The sequence below is a fragment of the Gobio gobio genome, assembly GCF_949357685.1.
Source record: "Gobio gobio genome assembly, chromosome: 10".
Lineage (NCBI taxonomy): Eukaryota > Metazoa > Chordata > Actinopteri > Cypriniformes > Gobionidae > Gobio > Gobio gobio.
This window is the reverse complement of record NC_137116.1, coordinates 23,108,966-23,132,485: the sequence shown is the minus strand read 5'-3', so window position 1 is coordinate 23,132,485 and position 23,520 is coordinate 23,108,966. Positions and strand designations below refer to the sequence as shown.

Sequence of the window (23,520 nt, the reverse complement as noted above, 5' to 3'; positions counted from 1 at the left end):
TGGTTCAACCTTAATTTTATGAAGCGATGAGAATACTTTTTGTGTGCAAAAACAAACAAAAATAACAACTTCAACAGCAGTTTACATTGTAAATACATGCGTCGTGGTGCTCTATGGAGTCTCGGATTTCATAAAAAATATCTTAATTTGTGTTATGAAGATGAATGAAGGTCTTGCGGGTTTGGAATGAAATGAGGGTGAGTAAATAATGACAGAATTTAAATTTTTGGGTAAACTATCCCTTTAAGTTTTGTTTTATTGAAGGCAAGGCAAGTTTATTTATATAGCACATTTCATAGACAATAGTAATTCAAGGTGCTCTACATAAAAAGGATTTTTAAAAAATAATCATAAAATAATCACAAGAAGTGCATAGGAAGAAGTTGATTAAAATTTGTTTAAAATGTATTTGAAATGTATTAAAACAATTATTAAAAGAATAAAAAGAGGGCACAGATAAAAGTAGCACAGTGCTCATTCAGTCATGCAGCCTTTAAGCTCATTAAGTCAGGCAGTCGTGGCCTAATGGTTAGAGAATCAGACTGGTAACCTGAAGGTTGCAGATTTGTTTCTCAATACCGGCCTTGAGCAAAACACCTAACCCTAGGGCTGTAACGATTTGACTAAAAATAAAAACCTCGATTAATTGAACCTTTTACCTCGATTACGATTAATGAACGATTATTACTCTCTTTTTTTTCCCTCGAAAGGTTTTTGAGTAAGTTCCTGATAAGGTTTGTACTGTAAATATTTTCTACTATTGAAGGTGGAATTTTTTTTTTCTAATGAAAAAGTACATTTCTTTGTGATTTTAAAACACTTGAAGGAAACGGTTCTCTTTCAGCAGTTATTGTCTATGGGGCAGATTTCTGTTTGTTGTACATCAGATACAGATAAATTAACACAGTAAGCCTACATTACATTTATTTGAATGCATTAATGAGAGAGTGATTGTGTGTGAATTACTCAAAAAAAAACACAAAAAAAAGTGTGTGAATTACTCATACCGTCTCTATTCATTATGAAGCTGTGGTTTGTACTTACTTCAAAGGTATTAAAATATATGCTATAACGAGTTTTTTTGTTTGTTGAGTTTTTAAGCTACTTTAGTGACTTTACTTTAGTCACAGGACAGCGTTGACACTGCGTTTCTGCTCTGCTCTCTGCGCGCGATCTTCACGTGATGTGCAAGCTTCTGTCTGGGTGTTCGTTTGTCCCAATATATCAGGCATTAGTTCAACATAACACACATCTGATGGTCTAAAATCACTTCAATGTCCAAACTGGCAGGGCTTAAAACACATACAAATGACAAAGCTTTGTGAGGCCGCAGGTGAAAGAGGTCTGCCTTCAGGGTTGTCAGAGACGCGACACGGCTCGGCTATCTGTGTCACCGAAAAAAGCTGAGCACTGAACGGATACGTATTGTTGTTTTTGAATAGTGCACAATCGCTTTAAATGTTGAAACCGGCAAGCATTTAAACGCATTTACTTGACAAAATTTATGAGCACGAAAGTGAAAGCGATCTGGCTACGGTGCTTGCGCGCGCCGTCTGTGTGTGTGTATGTGTGTGTGTCGGTGGCAGCGCGTATAGGCTATAAGAACGGCTATTAACTGAACTGTATAAACTGTGTAAAACATGCAGCTACTATAGTGATTCTGGGCATCTATAAACACAGATAACCGCTCCTGCATCTCTGTGTGCCTGCAAACTGCACTTGATGTGACTGACGGTGTGGAGTCACGTGAAAACCGAAATAACCGACATGGGAAAAATACGTCGGTTAGAGGTTCTGAATGTCGGTTTCGGTTATTTTTCGATTAATCGTACAGCCCTACCTAACCCCCAATCACTCCCCAGGCGCCGCAGAAAAATGGCTGCCCACTGCCCAGTGCCCACTGTTTCGTGTGTGTGTGTCCACAGTTTGCAGTGTGTGTGTGTTCACTACTCTCTGCTCCTAATGTGTGTGCACTAAATTGGATGGGTTAAATGCAAAGGACAAATTCAGAGTATGGGTTAAGGTACTTGGCCTTCACATCATGTCACTCATTCAGTATATTCACAGCTAAATAGTGTTTTGAATTAGTGTTTATTTCGTCAGACGAGACGAGACTAAATTTGTTCGTCGTCAACAACCTTTTTCTCCATGACGAAGACGAGACTTTCAATGCACCAATGTTCAAAAACGCTGACTAAGACTAAATGAACACGACGAAAAAGGACGAGACTAAAATGTTTTGCATAAAATAAAAACTAAGATAAAATCTCTCTTAATTTTCGTCGACAATCGTCTCTACTTTTTCATCATGAGATAGAGTATTCAGCTGTTCAAAATATTCCGATGGAGTTTGCGCTGTTGCTCAAGTACAGGGCTGCGTTCAGCCCTGACAAAACGTTGCAAAACGTTTTTTTTTAAACGGAAACGGTGCTGCGTTGAACACCCTGTTCTGATGAGTTGCAATTCAAGAATTGCAACTATGACAGCTGAGAAGGCCATTCTTTGTGTTCTTTTTGAGGAATTTTCTGAGCCTGATGAAATCGATATAAATACATGTTTAATACTGCAAAATACATGCAATCACTGCCCTTGTCGTCCAGAATAAAAGACAACATCCCAATCCCATTTAATGAACTTTTTTTATCTCCTGGTAATCAATTCTAATTTTATTTTATTTTATTTTATTTCTAGTTCTTACTTTTTTAATAGCTTGTATTTTCTTTCTCATTTTTATGTAAATCACTTAATTACCATTTATGAAATTTGCCTTGCAATGAAGCTAAAAATATAAATAAATACATCATCATGTTGATATATATACTGTATACTTTTTTTTTTTTACGACAATCATGTCTTCTAAGATCTTCAATTGTTGTGTATACATACTGAGCTGCAGCGGACACATTTGTAAACAACTTTACTTCGACCCATTGTGTGAGCTTTCTCTTTAATACCGCGTGGTTTATATGCTGCCTTCACGTGCTATCGGAATTATCGTAAATACGAGTTTCCTAGGTAAAAATTGCACATGAACGCCCTCTGATGTCGTGTTTACCACTGGGAAGTTCGGAAATAATTTTGATACCCCAATTCCCGAGATGGGCGTGTCATAAGCCTTAAACATGGTGGCGGGGAGAACTAGACTGCTGTGGCAGGTGTAGTTTTATTGTCCCAAAAAAAAAACAGCTAGGTCGTATTGTCTTGACATTAATGTAGTATTTACATGTAATAATCATATGAAGCGTATTGTATGTTTGGTACACAGCGAAAATAGCCTGCATTTGACTGAAATTAGGCTACAGAATCGTCAGAAGCGGACTATCTGGAATGTTTATGGTTGTCAGTGCATGGGACAAGTATATGTTGGTTTTAATAAGATTTTCCCAATAAATAGGCAAGAATAAACTGGTGTCCACCATGATTCCTGTTCACTCCGACAACAAAGCACTTGAATGCAACAAGCTCGTAATCACGACTTCTAAAGTGGGAATTAGGAAATTTCCGATAGCACGTGAAGGCAGCAATATACATGTTGCTGCTGATTGGGCTGACATTTTTGACACACCCACCAAACGAGATAAAACGCATCTCAAACCGGTTGCACACCATTCGACACCGTTTCCAGGAAACATGACGTTCAAACGGAAACCGTAGCAAAACGTTGCGCATCGGTTTGAGCTTTGAACGTGCCCCAGACTCCTGTTGCTCAGACTCGGAGCCTGCTGCAGCTACAGTCCCGCATTCTCAGACCCCTCGTTTTTTCGAGACAGCGCCTCCTATCAAATTGGATCGGGTAAACATCTTTGCAATGTAAAGGACGAAACGTGAGTATTTATTTAACAAATTTATTTTTTAAAGGTCCCATGGCATGAAATTTTCATTTTATGAGGTTTTTCAAAATTAATATGAGTTCTCCTAGCCTGAATATTGTCCCCAAGTGGATAGAAATGTTGATCGGTGTAAAACCGAGTTCTGGCTGTCTTTCTCTGCCTTTGAGAAAATGACAGGCCAGACTAGCCAATCCTGAAGTCTCCTGGTTTGACGTCCAAGCAGGAACGGTTACCTCCCTTTCCTCCACCAAGAGAATCTGGCACGCCCTTGCAAACGCTCGAGAGATCATTGCTTGTGAACGAGTGAATGCTGGCAGTTTCTCAGTGTTTGGATGTACAAATGAAAACAGAAGTCTTTTTTCAGTTCCTTCTGATCTGTGATCAGTGATTTCTTATGTGTAGCTAATTATTTATTATTCGTGCACACACTGCGGCTTCTCTCTCTCCCGACAGAACGGTGTTTTCGTGTTTTCTATGTTGTGAGTCAATGTTTTTGTACGTCCTCGTCGCGTCTATCTGTTCTACAATGTGCATACACTCAACATCAGCAGACTCACATCTCTTTAGAGATAAACCTCACACACGCCGAAGCTTGGGCTGCACTGGCCGGTCGGCCTTCAACATCACCGACCCCCAGTACTGCATCTGGCCCACAGCAGAGGCACCAAACGCGGCGCGAGATTAAGCAGAAGGGGGGTAAGCGTGAGGGTATCCGGGCTAGGCTAGCCAGCTTTCCCCACAATAAACTGGATTACATTCGATTACTGCTGTTGTGTCTTTGTTTGCGCTGCGTACTCAATGCTGCACTGACGCTTTTCATATGATAGGAACATATCTAAAAATAATGCTATTATCAACACTTACTCATGTCAAGTCAAGTCAACTTTATTTATATAGCGCTTTTAACAATGTAGATTGTTTCAAAGCAGCTTTACAGTGTTAAACAGGAAAATAATGCAGCATAATTTTATTCAGCTGTATAGCCATTCTGGAAAAATTTCAAGTATCATACAGTGACAGTGTGGGCTTTAGATCAATAATTTGATCAGTAATTTAGTTTAAATGGTTAATTTAGTTTATTATTTAGATGTATTTCGATGTTTAGTTGAAAAATTTAGTGTCCCCAACTGAGCACGCCAAGCCAGAGGCAACAGTGGCAAGGAAACCAAAACCCCATTAGGTGACCTAATGGAGAAAAATAAACCTTGGGAGAAACCAGGCTCAGTCGGGGTGCCAGTTCTCCTCTGGCCAATTAACAAACAGCGTATTATTATTATTATTCTGGCAGTTTTACAGCTCGGAGGTCATAATAGATCAGAATATTCAAGGGACCGGGGGCAACATGCTGGAGACGGGTTTATTGAGGATGATGTTGATTAAATAATTATTAAAGTGCAATATTCGAATGATCGGAGGCAACACGCAAGAGACGGGTTTATTGAGATGCCGTGTCGATGAGGCAGTTTCAGGGGGAGTCTAAACACGGTCTCCCAGACACTTCGGGGTCCTGTGTTGGTCTTCTCTGGGCGCAGGTCCACCATCTGATCTGGATACGGCCCGGATCCAGCTGACTGCAGTAAACCTCGGGATAAAACAGAGAGACTAACATTAGCGTAGATGCCATTCTTCTGATGATGTAACGAGTACATCAGGTGTTATGGGAAGTGTTCCCGGTTCCGGCTGACCTAGTTAATGCAGCCTAACAATCATTTCATTGAAAAAGTGTTTTATGTGTATGCCACAGTAAAGAGATGTGTTTTTAGTCTAGATTTAAACTGACAGAGTGTGTCTGCTTCCCGAACAATGTTAGGAAGACTGTTCCAGAGTTTAGGTGCTAAATAGGAAAACGATCGACCGCCTGCAGTTGATTTGGATATTCTCGGTATGATCAACTGGCCAGAATTTTGAGACCGCAGTAGACGTGATGGAGTATAATATGTTAAGAGCTCGCTCAAGTATTGGGGAGCTAAACCATTTAGTGCTTTGTAAGTAATAAGTAAGATTTTAAAATTTATGCGATGTTTAATAGGCAGCCAGTGCAGTGTTGACAGAACTGGGCTAATATGGTCATACTTCCTGGTTCTAGTAAGAACTCGAGCTGCTGCGTTTTGGACCAGCTGGAGTTTATTTATTAAGCGAGCAGGGCAACCACCCAGTAGAGCATTACAATAATCTAACCTTGAGGTCATGAACGCATGAACTAACTGTTCAGCATTTTGCATTGAGAGCATGTGCCGTAATTTAGATATATTTTTAAGATGGTAGAAAGCAGTTTTACAGATGCTAGAAACGTGGCTTTCAAACGAAAGATTGGTATCAAAGAGCACACCCAGGTTCCTCACTGACGACGAGGACTTGACAGAACAGCCATCAAGTGTTAGACAGTATTCTAGGTTACTACTTGTGGAGCTTTTTTGTCCAATAATTAAAAATTCAGTTTTTTCTGAATTGAGTTGCAGGAAATTACCAGTCATCCAATGTTTTATATCAGCTATGCATTCCGTTAATCTTGTGAATTGGTAAGTTTCTTTAGGGCGTGAAGAAATATAGAGCTGAGTATCGTCAGCATAACAATGAAAACTAACGCCATGCTTCCTAATGATATCTCCCAGTGGTAGCATGTACAGGGTGAAGAGTAGCGGTCCTAGCACTGAGCCTTGCGGTACTCCATACTGAACTTGCGATCGGTGTGACATATCTTCATTTACTACTACAAACTGATAACGGTCGCATAGGTATGATTTAAACCATGATAATGCAATTCCACTAATACCTACATAATTTTCGAGTCTATTCAAAAGAATGTTGTGGTCGATAGTATCAAATGCAGCGCTAAGATCGAGTAACACTAATAGAGAGATACAGCCACGATCGGATGATAAGAGCAAATCATTTGTAACTCTGACGAGAGCAGTATCAGTGCTATGATACGGTCTAAATCCTGACTGGAAATCCTCACAGATACCATTTCTTTCTAAAAAGGAACATAATTGTGAAGACACTGCCTTTTCAAGTATTTTTGACAGAAAGGGTAGATTTGAGATTGGTCTATAATTGACTAAATCTGTAGGATCAAGTTGCGGTTTTTTAATAAGTGGTTTAATAATTCCCAACTTAAAAGTTTTCGGTACATATCCTAATGACAAAGATGAATTAATGATATTAAGAAGAGGATCTATGACCTCTGGTAGCATCTCTTTTAATAGCCTAGTTGGTATAGGGTCGAGCATACATGTTGTCGATTTTGATGATTTAACGAGTTTAGCCAATTCTTCTTCTCCTATAGCAGTGAATGAGTGTAATTTTTCCTCAGTGACACTACAATGCTCTGTCTGATGTGATGCTGTATTAGACGGCTGCATGGTTAAATTTTTTTTCCTAATATTATCAATCTTACATGTGAAGAAGTTCATAAAGTCATTACTGCTGTGCTGTTTACAATCATCAGAAGTTGAAGCTTTATTTTTGGTTAATTTAGCCACTGTATCGAATAAATACCTTGGGTTGTGTTTGTTTTCTTCCAAGAGAGTTGAGAAATAAGCAGATCTAGCAGTTTTTACAGCCTTTCTGTATGTGATCATGTGCTCTTTCCACGAATTACGAAATACCTCTAATTTTGTTTTCTTCCAGCTGCGCTCCATTTTTCTGGCTGCTGTTTTAAGGGCCCGGGTGTGCTCGTTGTACCACGGCGTTGGACTATTTTCTTTAATCTTCTTTAAGCGCAGAGGAGCAACTGTGTCTAAAGTACTGCAAAAGAGAGAGTCAATAGTTTCTGTTGCAACATCGAGTTCTTCTATACTATCTGGGATGCTGAGCAGATGATACTGATGAGGGAGATTATTTAAAAAGCAATCTTTAGTAGCGGCAGTGATTGTCCTGCCATTTTTAAAGCGAGGGGGCAGCTTTGCAACCTTAGCTAAATTAAGTATACATGATACTAAGTAATGATCTGAGATGTCATCGCTCTGCTGCAGAATTTCAACGGTATCAACATTTATTCCATGTGACAATATTAGGTCTAAAGTATGATTATGGCGATGAGTGGCTCCTGACACGTGTTGCCTAACTCCAATAGAGTTTAGTGTGTCTTTAAATGCTAATCCCAATACGTCTTTTCCGTTGTCAACATGGATATTAAAATCACCAACAATTAGTACTTTATCTACGGCCAGTACTAACTCTGATAGAAAATCAGCAAATTCTTTGATAAAGTCTGTATTATGCCCAGGTGGCCTGTATACAGTAGCTAACACAAATGTTGAACGGGTTTTATCATGTACACTACATAGCGTTACATAAAGCACCAAAACTTCGAAGGAATTATATTTGAAACTAGACTTCTGAGTAATACTGAAGATATTATTATAAATTACAGCATAACTCATTCATCTCGACAGCTGTAATGGTACATTGCATGTGTTACAAAGTTGGTAATAATGATGAAGACGGACTCGGTGTGACTGGGACTCGTGTTTATTCAGAACTCTCAGATACAAACACAATAAACTCGCGCTGACTGACAGCGCTCTCATAACTCAGTAGTTACTATAAATAACTTTGTTAGCAATCGCTGAGCTCCTTCTCTGGTACATTAGTGATGTCCGGTTCGCGAACGACCTTTCTTTTGAACCGGTTCTTTTTAGTGAACCGAATCAGTTCACCAAATTGGACTGAATCGTTCTAAACGGTTCGCGTCTCCAGTCAGCGCTGATCCATAATTTGCTAAAGTTACTAACTTTCTGACATGAGTGTCAGTCCCTCCGACTAGAAATAGACTAATAACCTGAAGTATATGCTGTAACTACAACAGTTCACTGAGCTGAGACTGACAGAACTGATGTGAAGTGAACTCAGGTCCATCCATCTCTCTGGCAGCAGCTGGTGCCTGCTCGTGCCTGCCTCGTAGACCTCGTTAAACCACGCCCCCTCCGCTCATTTAAAATGCAAAGATGTCAGCCAATCACAACAGTGGGCGTTTTTACTGAAGTCTCACAGCAGACACGCCTCTTGAAACAGGGCCTTCAGCCACAGGGCAAACAGCAGTATTGAAAAAATGCCTTTTATTTCTAAATTATGACATTTTATGATGTAAAAATCATACTAACAATATAAGTACACCTCAGGAAACATTATAAAATAATAGCAAAATGCCATGCCATGGGACCTTTAATCAAACCACTTTACAGCTCATCGATACACCAACATGAATAGCTAATTTAATATTTGTAAAGATAGTTTTTTCCCGAAAATATTTTTAATAGCTTAGCTAGCCTTTTACCTTGGACTTTTTGTAGACAAGCCATTGTAAAATCCGATTAAAATTAAGGTAGACAAATTAAATACATTGAGTGTGTTAATATCAAAGAATGTCATCATTAATTATTTAATCAGATTTACAGTTTGACCTTTTTTTTAAATTACGTTTTATCTTAAAACTATAAATTGAATTAATGTCAGATGGAGGGTTTGCCCCACAGGATGTTCTCAATGGGAAACCAAAGTGGTTCCCCCCAAAGCCACGTGTGCCAGTCTACATGGACAATGAGCAGCAGCTAGCCATTCTGCACCTCAAAGCTCTGCTGGAAAAGTCTAAAACTCAACTGAACTTCACAGATGAAGTGGAGTTAATTTGTAGTTTTCTTTTTCCTGAGGTGGGCCCAAACATGTTTGTCAATTGGATCTCGCGGCGGTCACGTGGTTCCCGGAGCGCTCAATACTTCTAGCGGTGTGTCAATGGTCAATACATTTGAATGGCTTAAAGTCGGCGTGAAACGGAAGTTGAGATCGTCTTTTTCTCCTTATTGTGACGTATATCCGAGTGAAACAGCTTCTGAAATTAGAAAAAAATGTAGGGCGAGGCTTGATTTCATCCTTCGGGAATTGATTGGATCGTTGGAAGTTGGGCGTTGCTAACAAAATGGAAGCAGATTTGAAGTTTGCACTCAGTTGTGGAGAAAAACTCGATCTATCTCTTAAATAAATGTATTTTCTCTCTAAATCTTTTCTACATATGTTACTGAGCATATTTCCTCACTTTTCGCTGGTTTATGCTACAGATTTCACTCATTTTAAGCCTTTTATGGCTTTATTTCTGTAAAAGTTTTTTTCTCAGCTCTCCCTTAGAAGGGGGGCGCGCCATAAGCGCGTTCACACACGCTGCATGCGAGCCGTCACGACAAGCTGTTTGTCCGACTATATTGAGTAATTTTTACATAAAAAAAGCTTTTATTTCTCATATATTTCTCTCTTTTTGCCTCAAGTCCTTCTTGAAGAAGGTTTTGTGTACACCAAGAAAAATGCACCTAACCACCATATTGCTACGATCAGTGACAGGTTTCTGAGAGGCGGTGCAGAAACGACACGGGGCGATAACCCCGCCCTCGCGCCATAGCACATGACCGGGAGAGAAGAGAAGTCGTTTCATGGGGGAGGGAAAGTTAACATATTTGATTAAAGATTATAAGGCTAAATGAATTTTAAAAAAATAATGAAGTGCACAGATAAATCAGTTATAGTAAACACTACAATATTAAATATAAAAATACGAATTGTAAAATTTGATTTCATGCCGCCTTTAAGCGGATACACAACAGCTTAACCATACAGGTGTTTGCAGCAATTTTTGGTTGAGCATAGTGTGCATTGATTATTACGTCAACCACATTTACAGTATCATTATATTATGGAGAGTGGTGGAGATGCAACATTGTTAACATTAATGTTAATGTTTTTATTGTATTTAGCCCTCAGGTATTCCTTACTAATTGGTCATACACTCATTGGTGGTCAAATGTGACCACACATCTTAACAATTTTTTTAAATAAATAGCCTATATTTTAGTTCAATAAAAATTATTTAATATTTTGAGGAGATCTTTTGGTACTAAATAGGCCTACTGTTTGTGCAATAAGTGTTTTGACATTTGAGTATAAAGTGTTTTAATTCTATAAAATATGGTGTAAAACCGCCAAAGTGCGGCCCTCGTAGGATGGTACCTCCAACGTCTCACTATCCGCGCCCCTGGCACAAGCTCACCACGCCCTCAGAAATGTTTCCCCCAATCAAATGATGAGAATGGCTTCACTCCAGTATGAACGGTCATGTTACATGAAGTAGAAACATTATGAATGAAACTGACTGGACACTTGCTTTAACATTGTATTGAAGAAAATGCGGTTTAATAATGCAGTTGTCAGTACACGTCAGGCTTTTCTTGCGATATTATTGCCGCCCGTCATGTGTTTGAGCTGGTTTAAGCTGGTCCTTAGTTGGACATGAGCTTGTTTAAGATGGTCCTCCTGAGCTGGTTATAAGCTGGTCCTGAGCTGGAGCTAGTTGCTTAGGACCAGCACTTGACCAGCTTCAAATGTGATACAAAATGAGTATCAAAAGTGATACAAAAGAGATTATGTAATGTATTTCCTATTGGTTTGACTATGCATTGATTGTTTGTTTTTTTTCTTTGACAAATCCAGAACAGACATAATCTGAAACTGACAATACAGCCAAGACCGCTCACTGAGCTTTTAATTGAATACATTAGCCAGATAAATCCATTTAGACCTCTGTCCATTTTAAAAACCCTCACACTGACATGGTCTGGCTCCATAATGGGAACCATTAAGTTGACAAGATCTCCATGAGCATATTTATCTGTATTTCTGATATGAACCATACAGTCACTTCCTTTATTATTAGCAGTGTTTTATTGTACAAGCATGCTGCAGGGTTATTTTTTCAAAGGAGTGAGAAATGTGTTCTTTTCAGTAGAATACAAAAGACTCACATGATGCTAGAATAAAGCTTTTGTATTGCAATCCATCTGAAAAGCCCAGAGAAACACTGTCATTTTGCTCATTGTCTATTGACTGCAGAAGCTTTTAAGGTCATTGCACTGCTGACTTTTCTGTACTTTGTGTGTATTAGCAACTTTCTGGAACCTGCTAGGTTCTTTTGACTTAAAGTCGGTGAAGGTGATGTTGGAAAGCATCGATAAATCAATCCTGGTCACACAATTCTCGGCTAAGTGATTATATCATCACAAAATGTAAACTATTATCTCTCTATATAAAGTTGGATATAGCCTACATTATATCCAACTTTATCTGCATACATACAGTACACTCATGTAAAGTCACATAAAATCTCAGACTCTCTTTTAAATAATCTGACTTGACGTAGATCTGCATTGAGTCTTTTAGAGGCCATTGACATCCATCTAAAGCCTTGTTCTCATCTACGTTTCTTCTCTTTCCACAGTGACCCCATAAAGGGAGCGCTTTCTCTTTCAAAATGATGCTGCATAAGGTAATTAAAAGCAAATGTTGTTTTTAAGTAGATTTCTTATTTGTTCATAATAAAATATGATAATAGTTAATCATAAAACCAATAAAAAGAGTAATGTAATGTTTGACCTTTGACCTGTGTGTGTGTATGCAAACAGCAATCTGCCCATACCTCCCCGGGCACTGTTTGTTCTCTACGTGCAGGAGGTGTTCCTGGATCCCCAGCAGTCACTATAGTGGTGTGTATAGCAGTGCATGCTGGGATATAATTCTCAGCATGCTTTCCAGATGTTACTGCATAAGCCTACTGTAAGATAACATAACTAGGCACAACAACAAATTAAGTTCTTTCAAGGCAAAAGAAAGATTTTCATGGCATATTTATGGGTGCGTCTCAATCAGCTCCTTAGTTCAGTAGTCAGGGCACTGATCAGGGAGTCATTTTAACCCTCTGGTGTTCGTCTGTCATTTTTTACCAAAACATTTTACGTTTTGGCTTTTTACTTTATCGGAATGGTACCAAACTTGGTTCTGTCAGCTGTCGTGCTAGAAAGATACAAGGAATCCAAAAGCAAGAGAAAACAGTTTATTGAGGAATCAATAAGTGTAGACTGTGCAGGATTTCTCAAGGGTAAAGCTCAGTAAGTGTAGATCGCGCAGGAATTCTCATGTGAAGAAACTGGTGCAGATCGTGCAGGATCTCTCAGGGTGAGGGAAGCAGAGACAGGCTTGGTAACACAGGGACGCAATAAGCAACAGATGATCCTAGAAGATCCAGAGAAGCCTGACACAGGGAACACCGAACCACCAAAACCTCAGGACACTGAGAGCGAGCTGAAGCGCTCTGACGAGGACACAAGCGAGCCTGAAACGATCTGACAAACTGGACACGTTCACACAGACATTAAATAGGACGCTACATATGGAACAACTGGTGCTGATCTGTAATCAGCCGCTAACAAGCAACGCCCACACACACACATACACACACACCAGCACGCACCACGTGAGGGCGAGACGGTGAATCCATGAACCGTGACAGCCAGGTACACATGGAAAAAAAAATCATATACATGATAAACATTAATTGGTCCTGAAAACAGTCACACTTGTAGTGACCACACTGAAAATGAATCGGAAACAGATTCATCTACTTTAAATGTTTGGTACAATGCCCAACTAAGCTATTTTTTTGCGATATTAAACCTCAAATTTGGAACACAACTTGTTTAGATGTATGGCTTTTATTTTCTCACAGTTTTAGAGTAAATCATGTTTTGGAAAATATACATTTCATATAAAAAAATAGTATTTAACATTTTATTTTTCATAACAATCAACTTTAACATCTATAACTTAATTTAAGTTCACTTTTTTAGCTTCTTCCCTTCAGCTGTGCTAAAGTCACGATGATGGAGAATTAAGCAGAATCAGACTTTAATTGCAATACTTAGAAACTTAGGAGAACATAGGAAATATATCCGAACAACCATGTAAATTAACGACAACACCGAACAAAGAACTGGGAGAACTGAGGGCCTAAATAAATAAGGGAGGATAATCAACAGAACAGGGAACAGGGAGTCAAGCAGATGCAAGCTTGACTGACTTGACTAGCCAGAACTAACGCTATACGCTTGATTTCTGTCAGGACCACTATCGTCAAAGATGATTGACAATTAGCATACAGTTTGGATTGGCGGTATGATTCTGTTGTAGGCAAGAACTCCCTGCCCATCCATGCAGCCAAGCATGGATAAGAGCAGGCAGAGCATCGATAACCCCCCAAACCAAAACCATATGCTGACCCCCCAAATACGAACTGACAGCGAAAAATTGGAATGTACTGGAATACTGGAAAAGACAGACCGACAGACAAGAATAAGACATTTTGGAAAGGAGCAGCATGTCCCTCTGAAATAGGAGAGTCAATAATGCAGTGATGTGAGAAGAAATGCTAACTCAGGTCACTTCCAAAACAAGCAGCTGGAATCTGAGGTGAAATCCGTGTGGGGAATAAATTCCTTTCATGAGATTATGTGGTTTTGCCCGCCGAATTCTGAACACTGTTTTATTAGTTCCTGAGCAACACAGTAAAGTTGCTGATAACACTGAATGTGCCTTATATAGAGAGACACTGTGATAGATAGGCATTGTATTCCAATAGGTAGACGTGGATCAGCTGAGAGTTAGCTGATGTGAGCTTGGCTGACGTGACCTGCCAGAACTAATGCTACGCTTGATTTCTGCTGTTATTCATAAAATCTAGTAGTGACAATATAAAATAAGGATGTTGTCATGTCACCATCAGTGTCCCAATGTGTAGTGAGCCAAGGTCCTTACCAGTGCCTGAATCGTGTACACAAATATGATTCACGACCTAGGAAGCTAGCGAGCTGATTGAGATGCACTTTATGTCTTTGAGGTTGTCAATCATTTCCCCTATTCCATTTCTATTTTGGGTGTCTACAGGCCAAAATGGACAATCAAGTGATTGGATATAAGGATCTAGCAGCTATACCTAAAGACAAGGCTATTCTAGACATAGAGAGGCCTGACCTGATGATGTATGAGCCCCACTTCAGCTACTCACCAATGGATCGCTCAGAGGTATGTTTATTATACAGTCAAACCAAAATGTATTCAGACACCTTCAACATTTTCTCGCATTATCACAGTTTAATCGCTATAGTTTAGAAAATGGTAACAACTTATGACAAGAACTCAGAGTTTAAATTGTGTCAGAACAAATTCATCTTGATAATGTCAGATAACTTTGATAGAAAGGTATGTAATTAATTACAATCAACCAATCAGCTGTTAAATTTAAGTACACAATTAGATAATACCAGTTTAGGTCAACCAATTACCAAGCAATGCTTAATTTGTTCTGTCTGTGGTGTAAAAGGTCGCATTAGCAATTCAAGAAAAAATAAGTACGCAAAACATGGTCAAGTCAAAGTGTCTGAATAATTTTGGCCCCAAATTTTCTATCAATTTTACTGGTCCACTGTTTGAAGAATTTTTGGGGACAATATGTCACAGTTTACTTTATTTTGCTATCCTCGCTTACATAAATGAACTATGTGTTCTGCACCCACTAGTAAAAAATTATACCTGGTGTCTGAATCATTTTTGGTTTGACTGTATATCTGTTCAATTGCTCGTTAACACATATATCTAATCAGCAAATCATATGTTAGCAATTCAATGCATTTAGGCATGTAGACATGGTCAAGACGATCTGCTGAAGTTCAAACTGAGCATCAGAATGGTTAAGAAAGGTGATTTAAGTGACTTTCAACGTGACATGGTTGTTGGTGCCAGAAAGGCTGGTCAGAAACTGCTGACCTACTGGGATTTTCATACACAACTCTAGGATTTACTGAGAATGTTCGAGAAAAAAAAGACAAAATATGAGTGGCAGTTCTGTGGGCGAAAATGCCTTGTTGGTGCCAGATGTCAGAGGAGAATGGCTAGACTGGTTCGAGCTGATAGAAAGGCAATAGTAACTAAAATAACCACTCGTTACAACTGAGGTATGCAGAAGAGCATCTCTGAACACTCAATACATCGAACCTCGAAGCAGATGAGCTACAGCAGCAGAAGACACACTGGTGCCACTCCTTTCAGCTAATAACAGGAAACTAAGGCTACAGTTTGCACAGGCTCACCAAAATTGGACACTGGAAGAGGGAAAAATATTGCCTGGTCTCGATTTCTGCTGCGACATTTAGATGGTAGGGTCAGAATTTAGCATAAACAACATGAAAGCATGGATATATCCTGCCTTGTATGAACAGTTCAGACTTTTAATGGGGTGGGGGATATTTTCTTGGCACACTTTGGGCCCCTTACATGGCTGTCTGTCAGCGTGTGTGATGTGTTCACTGATTAGTTTCCTGGTGGATGTGATGTCTCGCCATCAGAGCGCCTGGACAGAGATCAGTACATAAACACAAACACACATGTCATGTTAGTTCGGCTCTCCCACTGTAATTTCCTTTTTTGTTTCGCTGTAATGGAAGCTTTACACTTCATTAACTCTGTAAACCTGTCTGTGGAAATGCCTGGATATCTCACTTACTGCCAACAACTGACCTCACTGTCTTTTTCTCTCTCTAGAGGTCATTATCTCCTCGCTCTATCTCCCCTCCTCCATCTCCAGAGGTAAGTTGCATAGTACATGTCTTTCTGTGAGGTTAAAATGACAAATAAGTCATACGCAGTCTAATATATGTCATCTGAATGACAGGTTTATATGCTGTTTATATTTTATCAGCACGCTTGCAATGATGCTTGTCAAATCAGATTAGAGGACCGAAAGTAATTGTTGTGTAATGAAAAAAGGGCAGTTCACAAATAACATAGACATTTAGGTTACAAATTATGTACACTACTGTTCAAAAGTTTGGAGTTGTGATATTTTTTAATGTTTTGTAAGAAGTCTCTTATGCTCACCAGGGCTGCATTTATTTGATCAGAAATACAGTAATAACAGTAAATAAAAACAAAATAACTGTTTTCTATTTATTTAAAATAACTGTTTTCTATTTTTCAATTTATGTTTTTAATATATTTAAATTATAAACTGTGATGTTATCAACTGTGTTATTTCAAAAACTTTCATTTCATATTTTGTTTGATTTATATGTGATATACACTGCCGTTCAAAAGTTTTTGATCGGTAAGATTTGTAATGTTTTTAAAAGAAGTCTCTTATGATCACCCAGGCTGCATTTATTTGATTCAAATACAAAAATCAGTAATATTGTGAAATATTAAAATGTAAAATAACTTTTCTATTTTAATATATTTTAAAATGTATTTCTGTGATGCAAAGCTGAATTTTCAGCATTCAGTTCAATTCAAAATTATTTGTATAGCGCTTTTCACGATACATATCGTTTCAAAGCAGCTTCACAGAAAATGCATCTACATTACAATTTAAATTGATTTGTACATGTTATGCATTTCAGAAATGCACATATACAAAGCACACAGATTAGCTAACTATCTATTATTAATCAATTTAATAACTATGGCACAGAAATAAGATTACATGTTGTTAATGAATAGGGTATATCACTACTAGTGTCACATGATCCTTCAGAAATCTTTCAGGATTCTTTAATGAATAGAAAGTTCAAACAGTATTTAACTAAAATGTAAAGGTTTTGCAACATTGTACTACCGTTCAAGGGGGGGGCTTGAAATAAATTATTTAATTTATTGAGCAAGGATGCATGAAACTGATCAAAAGTGACAGTAAAGACATTTATAATGTTGCAAAAGATTCTATTTAAAATAAATGCTGTTCTTTTGAACTTTCTATTCATCAGAGAATCCTGAGAATTTTTTTTTTACACAACTGTTTTCAACATTGATAATAATCATAAATGTTTCTTGAGCAGCAAATCTTCATATTAGAATGATTTCTGAAGGATCATGTGATGTGATACTAGTAGTGATGCTGAAAATTCAGCTTTGCATCACAGAAATAAATAAAAAAATACATTCAAATAGAAAACAGTTATTTTAACATTTTAATAATATTTCACAATATTACAGTTTTTCTTCTTCTAAAAACATTAAAAATCTTACCGATCAAAAACTTTTGAACAGCTGTGTATGTATTTAGGAACACCTATTCAAATTCTGTCAAAAAATGATGATAAAAAATACAATGTTTAAAAATGTAACTTCTATTGAATCTTAGGAACTACCATGTCAAGCGGTTTTCTGTGGTCTGAATTCCAGCTGAAGCCGTTTAAAACAGAATTTTCCTAATTCCTTACTAATTATTATAATGTATACTGTACATGAACACACATTAATTGAGAGACTTTTAAAAATGTAAAAATTATTTTTACACTATTATAAGACTTTTTAAATGAATAAATTAAGTTCCCTTTCGTTCAGTCACTACGACGTAATGTTAGTGACTAACGAATGGGGGTTTCGCTTAGAAGCCAATCATCTTCGAGAATTCAAAAATGCCCAATGGCAGTGCCAATGCCATGGGCATGCGGAATTTGCATACGTAACTCCGCCCCACCGTGTGGGTATATAAGGAAGTACGTGGGCAATATCACATTATGTTTCTGCATCGGAGCCAAGAGCATCTCTTCACTCCTGCAAGCCTGAATTCTGAAGTCCTCTCTTCAGTCTTCGAGACGAGCGGTTCTCCAGGGTGTTGGTGTGATGGCGTGTTCCAGCGTTCTCACATTGCCTACCTGCTGATCTGTGCAGTGATCTGCAACAGCTGTGTGTGTGTTTCCCTGGGCGCTTCGGCACTCTGCAGAGCTTTCCTCTCACAAAAAGAGCTTGCGCGTGGCACGTCTTTTTCAAGACGGCTCGCCCGCGCGCTTCCGGGTGCGATCGATCTCCGTTGCTGTCTATGGGCACATTCACTGCTCGACGTGTTTGGGCTTCAGCATGTTCGGGCAGTGTTTGTGGATGTGTCATGTTCCCACTGCGGGAACGTGACCATCGCGATGTCGCGGTCGAGACTCAGTGATCTCCGTGAGAAGAGAGAGTCCCCTCTGCCACTCCCCAATCTACGCAACTATCTACAACTACGCAAATATGCGTTTCCCCCAGTGAGCCTTCTTGCACAGCTTTGTGCAAGATCAGGGAGGACAAGGAGCAGGTCCTTCTGGTCGCCCCGTACTGGCACGGCCGGACCTGGTTCCCCGAACTCTTACTCCTTGCGACAGCCTCTCCCTGGCCTATTCCACTGAGACGCGACCTCCTTACTCAGAGACGGGGCACCCTTTGGCACCCGTGTCCCGATCTTTGGAACCTCCACGTGTGGCTCCTGGACGGGATGCAGCAGATTTGAGTACCCTACCACCTACGGTGGTGGCTACCATCCCTTCCGCTAGGGCAGAGTCCACTTGGCATGCCTATGCGTTGAAGTGGAACCTCTTCGTCACCTGGTGTTCTTCCTGCCAAGAAGACCCCTGGAAATGCCCGATCGGGTCTGTGCTCTCGTTCCTCCAAGAAGGGTTGGAGCGAAGGCTGTCTCCCTCCACCCTTAAAGTTTACGTGGCCGCAATATTTGCCTACCACGACCTCTTGGAGAACAAAAAGGTAAGTCAGCACGACCTTGGCAAGTCCCTGCCACCCCTGGGGTTAAAAATCCACCTTCGGCTGGTACCCCAGAGTTCTCCATATGCAGCCCTTAGCGGGTCATATGTGTACTCTCTAAGTCCTCCCAACGGGTAGGCATTCTGGCATATCTCCACTGGAATATGCTTCCCAGTGTACCTTGGTATTCCTGTGTTAAGTGGGAGTCCTTCGTCCGTACTAGTCTTACGACAGGGCACTCGCACTTACGCAGGACACTGGAAGACAGCCGAGTGGCGTGATTATATTGGGACCCCCATTCGTTTGTCACTAACGTTACGTCGTAGTGACTGAACGAAAGGGAACATCTCGGTTACGGATGTGACCCTCGTTCCCTGAGGAGGGAACGGAGATGTAACGTCCCTTTGCCACATCCGCTGTACTGCTGGAACGGCCGGGAGTTCAGTCTTGGCTCCTCAGCAGGTAACATAATGCGATATTGCCCATGTACTTCCTTATATACCCACAAGGTGGGGCGGAGTTATGTATGAAAATTCCATATTCCCATGGCATTGGCACTGCCATTGGGCGTTTTTGAATTCTCAAAGATGATTGGCTTCTAAGCGAATCCCCCATTCATTAGTCACTAACGTTACGTCTCCATTCCCTCCTCAGGGAACGAGGGTTACATCCGTAACCAAGATGTTCTACATTTACACTACCGTTCAATCGTTTGGGGTCAGTATGATTTTTGATCAAAAACTGTCAGTAAAGACATTTGTAATGTTAAAGATTTCTATTTCAAAAAAATTCTTTCTATATATCAAAGAATCATGAAAAAAGTATCAGTTTAAAAATAAATCCTAAACAGCACAAAAAAAAAAATCATCATTGATACTTACTCACCGCTCGGCTCCGCTCTCTCCCGCTACAGACCTCGCAAAACCACGCCCCCTCCGCCACAATAATAATAAGAACTGTTTCTTAAACAGAATGTTAGAATGATTTCTGAAGGATCATGTGACACTGGAGACTGCTGAAAATGCAGCTTTGCCATCACAGGAATAAATTAGATTTTAGTACATTTTAGTAGTCAAGGTGTTCCTAAATACATATACAACACATATAAATCAAACAAAATATGAAATGAAAGAAAGTTTTTGAAATAACACAGTAGATAACATCACATATTTTTTATTTTTGAAAACCCAGTTTTGAAGCAATAAACCACCAGTGGCCTTGAATCACAAATATTTTACCATGTTCAAAGATCAAACTATTTTATTATCTGCTTTAGAGTCTCTCTGCATGCTTCTTAATCACACAGTCATTCTATGTGTAATTCCAGAACAGTCTATCAAAGGATGTGCAGGATTGGTCAGAGCCCAAGTCATCGGGCAGCTCATCTCCTGCCTCCACACAGCTGAGTAAAAGCATCACCGTCAGCACAAAACTCCCACATCAGCAACAGCACTTTCACAGGCCAGGTTCGGTACTACAGCCCATCTCAAACACAGCCATGAAACCTCAGGCACCATCACACACTAAGCCGTAACAACCTTTTTCATTTTCCTTTTTTCCTTTTCCTTCCAGACAATGGAACCAACATATTCAAGAAGCCACCTATATATAAACATGGTATGAAATATCAGTACTGCTCTTATATCAGATTCAATGTAAATGATTTTCTTGAGCATATTGAGTATATGTATGTGTATTTGAATGGATGTAGATGTCTCAGCAGCTGTTCCACACTCTAAACACATGGAGGATTTAATCATTGAGTCATCAAAGTTTCCTGCCGCCCAGCCTCCAGACCCCAACCAGCCCTCTAAGATAGAGACAGACTACTGGCCCTGTCCACCCTCACTAGCTGTTATAGGTAATACTCTCACGCTAAGATCTTGTTATTTTTTTGTAGTAGAAACACCATCTGCAGTTCAGTTTGCACTGTATCATATTTGATACACACATTTCTAAGGCCTCTAAATTATCAATGTGATCAAAATTTGACTGAAAGACATACACAGTAGAGTACACAATCTTCATGCCTTCTGTCTACATATTGAAATGTGACATGTAAAGGCCAAGCATGTAAACCCATACTCGGAATTTGTCCTCTGCACTTAACCTATCCAGGTTAGTGCACTGGCTGCGAACCTTGGACACTCACACGGAGCAGTGGGCAGCCATTTTTGCTGTGGTGCCCAGGGAGCGATTGGGGGTTAGGTGCCTTGCTCAAGGGCACCTCAGTCATTTCTTGCCGATATTGAGAATCGAACCTGCAACCTTTGGGATACCAGTTACCACAAGTGTCATTACGTACTGAAGCTTTGGAAACAAAATCAATGGTTCAAAAACAAAAATATATAAGTGAGGTGAGCCCCTCTATGCATTTTGCCACCTTCTCCCTCGCCGTTGCAAGCAACGGGTTAAACAGCTGCTGCTTTGATGACGCAAACGCACCCAAATTCAGGTTCTGACCCAAATATTATAATCTGAACAGTCCAGCAGGGGTGTTGGCAATCGAACTCGGGTTCAGACCATGCAATCAAACCAAATGTGAAAGCAACCTGACTCTCTAACCATTAGGCCACGACTGCCCCAAAACACAGGCTATGCACCGCTGAAGCGTAGTGATAGTTTATAACAGTACATGAAAATGCAAGTAGCATTTGTTATTTGAGACACTATTTTATGATGTGGTAGTATTGGCACTGTTCATCTACTGTACTTCTTCTTACACTCTTCATCTCATAGTCTTGTTTTTGTTCAACAGAGACAGAGCGGAGAAAGAATGTGGCATCCAAAACAGCTGAGGTAGAGGAGGGTGAAGAGGATGATAAGTATGATGAAAATGATCTGTCTGAAGACATGTGGAGACTTCGGAAAATGCAGAAACAAGAGCTCAACAAGGTGTAAAATTATCTGTAAAATGTTATTATTCAAAGATGTTCACGGTGTGACATGCCTAACAGAGTCCTTCAGTTTTACAGTTAAACAATTTTAAATGGCTTTTTTCTAATCTTTTCCTTTTTTATATATATATATATATAAGTATACGTTTGTTCCGCAAGGGTGCATTAAATCAATTAAAACAATTTGATTTTAATCAGCAAAACAAAAAAAGACAATAAATACATTTATTAAATCTATTTCAAATAAATGCTGTTTTTTAACTTTCTGTTTATTAAAGAATCCTGAACTGCATATTAGAAAGACTGCTGAAAATTCAGCTTTGCCATCACAGGAATAAATTACATTTGAAATTATATTAAAGTAGAAAACATTTAATTTAATTTGTAATAATATTTTATAATATTGCTGTTTATACTGAGCATAAGAGTATACTGAACATAAGAGACTTTGTTTAAAAATATATATTTTTTAAAGTCTAACCAACCCCAAAAGGCAGTATCGTACATGCAGTGTTTATGTCCTAATTGTATATTTAAAAAATAATTTCACACTACAAACTCATCAAAAAGGTCATTGAAATTGAGGTAATCTTTAAAATATATAGTGACCAGCCACATCACCTACACACTTTTCCTTATGCTCATTTAAATTTTCTTTCCTGCATTAACTGTTCTTCTTAAACCTTATTTTGTTTAGAAACTAAGGCTAAAGGTTTATTGGTTCTTATTTGTAAGATCTTTCATCTCACTCGACCTTCACGTGGAGGCCATAGTTGGTTTCAAATGAAGGACAAATCTTTAGGGATTCTTGCATTTCCTGTCGAAACAGGGAGCCATGCTGATCAATTCAGTCTCTCAGCCTGAGTATACTGTTTCAGTTTCCACCTCACCCCCCAAACCCCCTCTTTATCTCTCACTCTCTCTCTCTTTGTCACAGATTCAGTCTAATCTTGGAAAATTGATACTAAAGGAGGAGATCGAGAGATCGGCCCCTGTCCGCAGGAAAACACGGTCCCTGCCCGACAGGACACCCATGCATCTGGGTAAATTTGAATGTGTGTGTGTGGTCCTGGTTATGGGGACAAAATGTCCTCACAAGGATGGCAATATCTGATAGCCTTGTCCTTGAGGGGACATTTTTTGGTCCCCATGAGGGCAACAGTTTCTAAATCATAAGTTATGTTTTTTGAAAATGTAAAAATGCAGAAAGTCTTCTGTGATGGGTAGGTTTAGGAGTATGGTTAGCAGATAGAATATACCGTTTGAACAGTATAAAAATACTCCCAAAAAGTGTACACATAAAAAAGAAATTAACAGAATGATGCTGTATGTAGTGGACACCTGAGTCAGTGTTTCAACACAGTCAGAGTTCATGCATGACAGACTAATAATCTGAATCAGATTAGAATTTGTAT

General features: G+C 39.2%; 1 protein-coding gene across 1 annotated transcript in view; it reads left to right on the top strand.

Annotated features, from left to right (window-relative positions):
- The window catches only part of LOC307132143 (dematin-like), a 66,408-nt gene that overhangs the window by 37,326 nt on the left and 5,562 nt on the right, over window positions 1–23,520 (top strand). Inside the window, exons 3-12 of the mRNA XM_079826310.1 lie at window positions 12,091–12,138; window positions 12,275–12,355; window positions 14,589–14,726; window positions 16,242–16,286; window positions 19,863–19,925; window positions 20,536–20,674; window positions 20,781–20,825; window positions 20,920–21,069; window positions 21,967–22,103; window positions 23,043–23,148. Of these exons, the coding sequence (XP_079682436.1) occupies window positions 12,124–12,138; window positions 12,275–12,355; window positions 14,589–14,726; window positions 16,242–16,286; window positions 19,863–19,925; window positions 20,536–20,674; window positions 20,781–20,825; window positions 20,920–21,069; window positions 21,967–22,103; window positions 23,043–23,148 (919 nt within the window). The 5' untranslated portion in view covers window positions 12,091–12,123. The remainder of the gene's footprint in view (window positions 1–12,090; window positions 12,139–12,274; window positions 12,356–14,588; window positions 14,727–16,241; window positions 16,287–19,862; window positions 19,926–20,535; window positions 20,675–20,780; window positions 20,826–20,919; window positions 21,070–21,966; window positions 22,104–23,042; window positions 23,149–23,520) is intronic.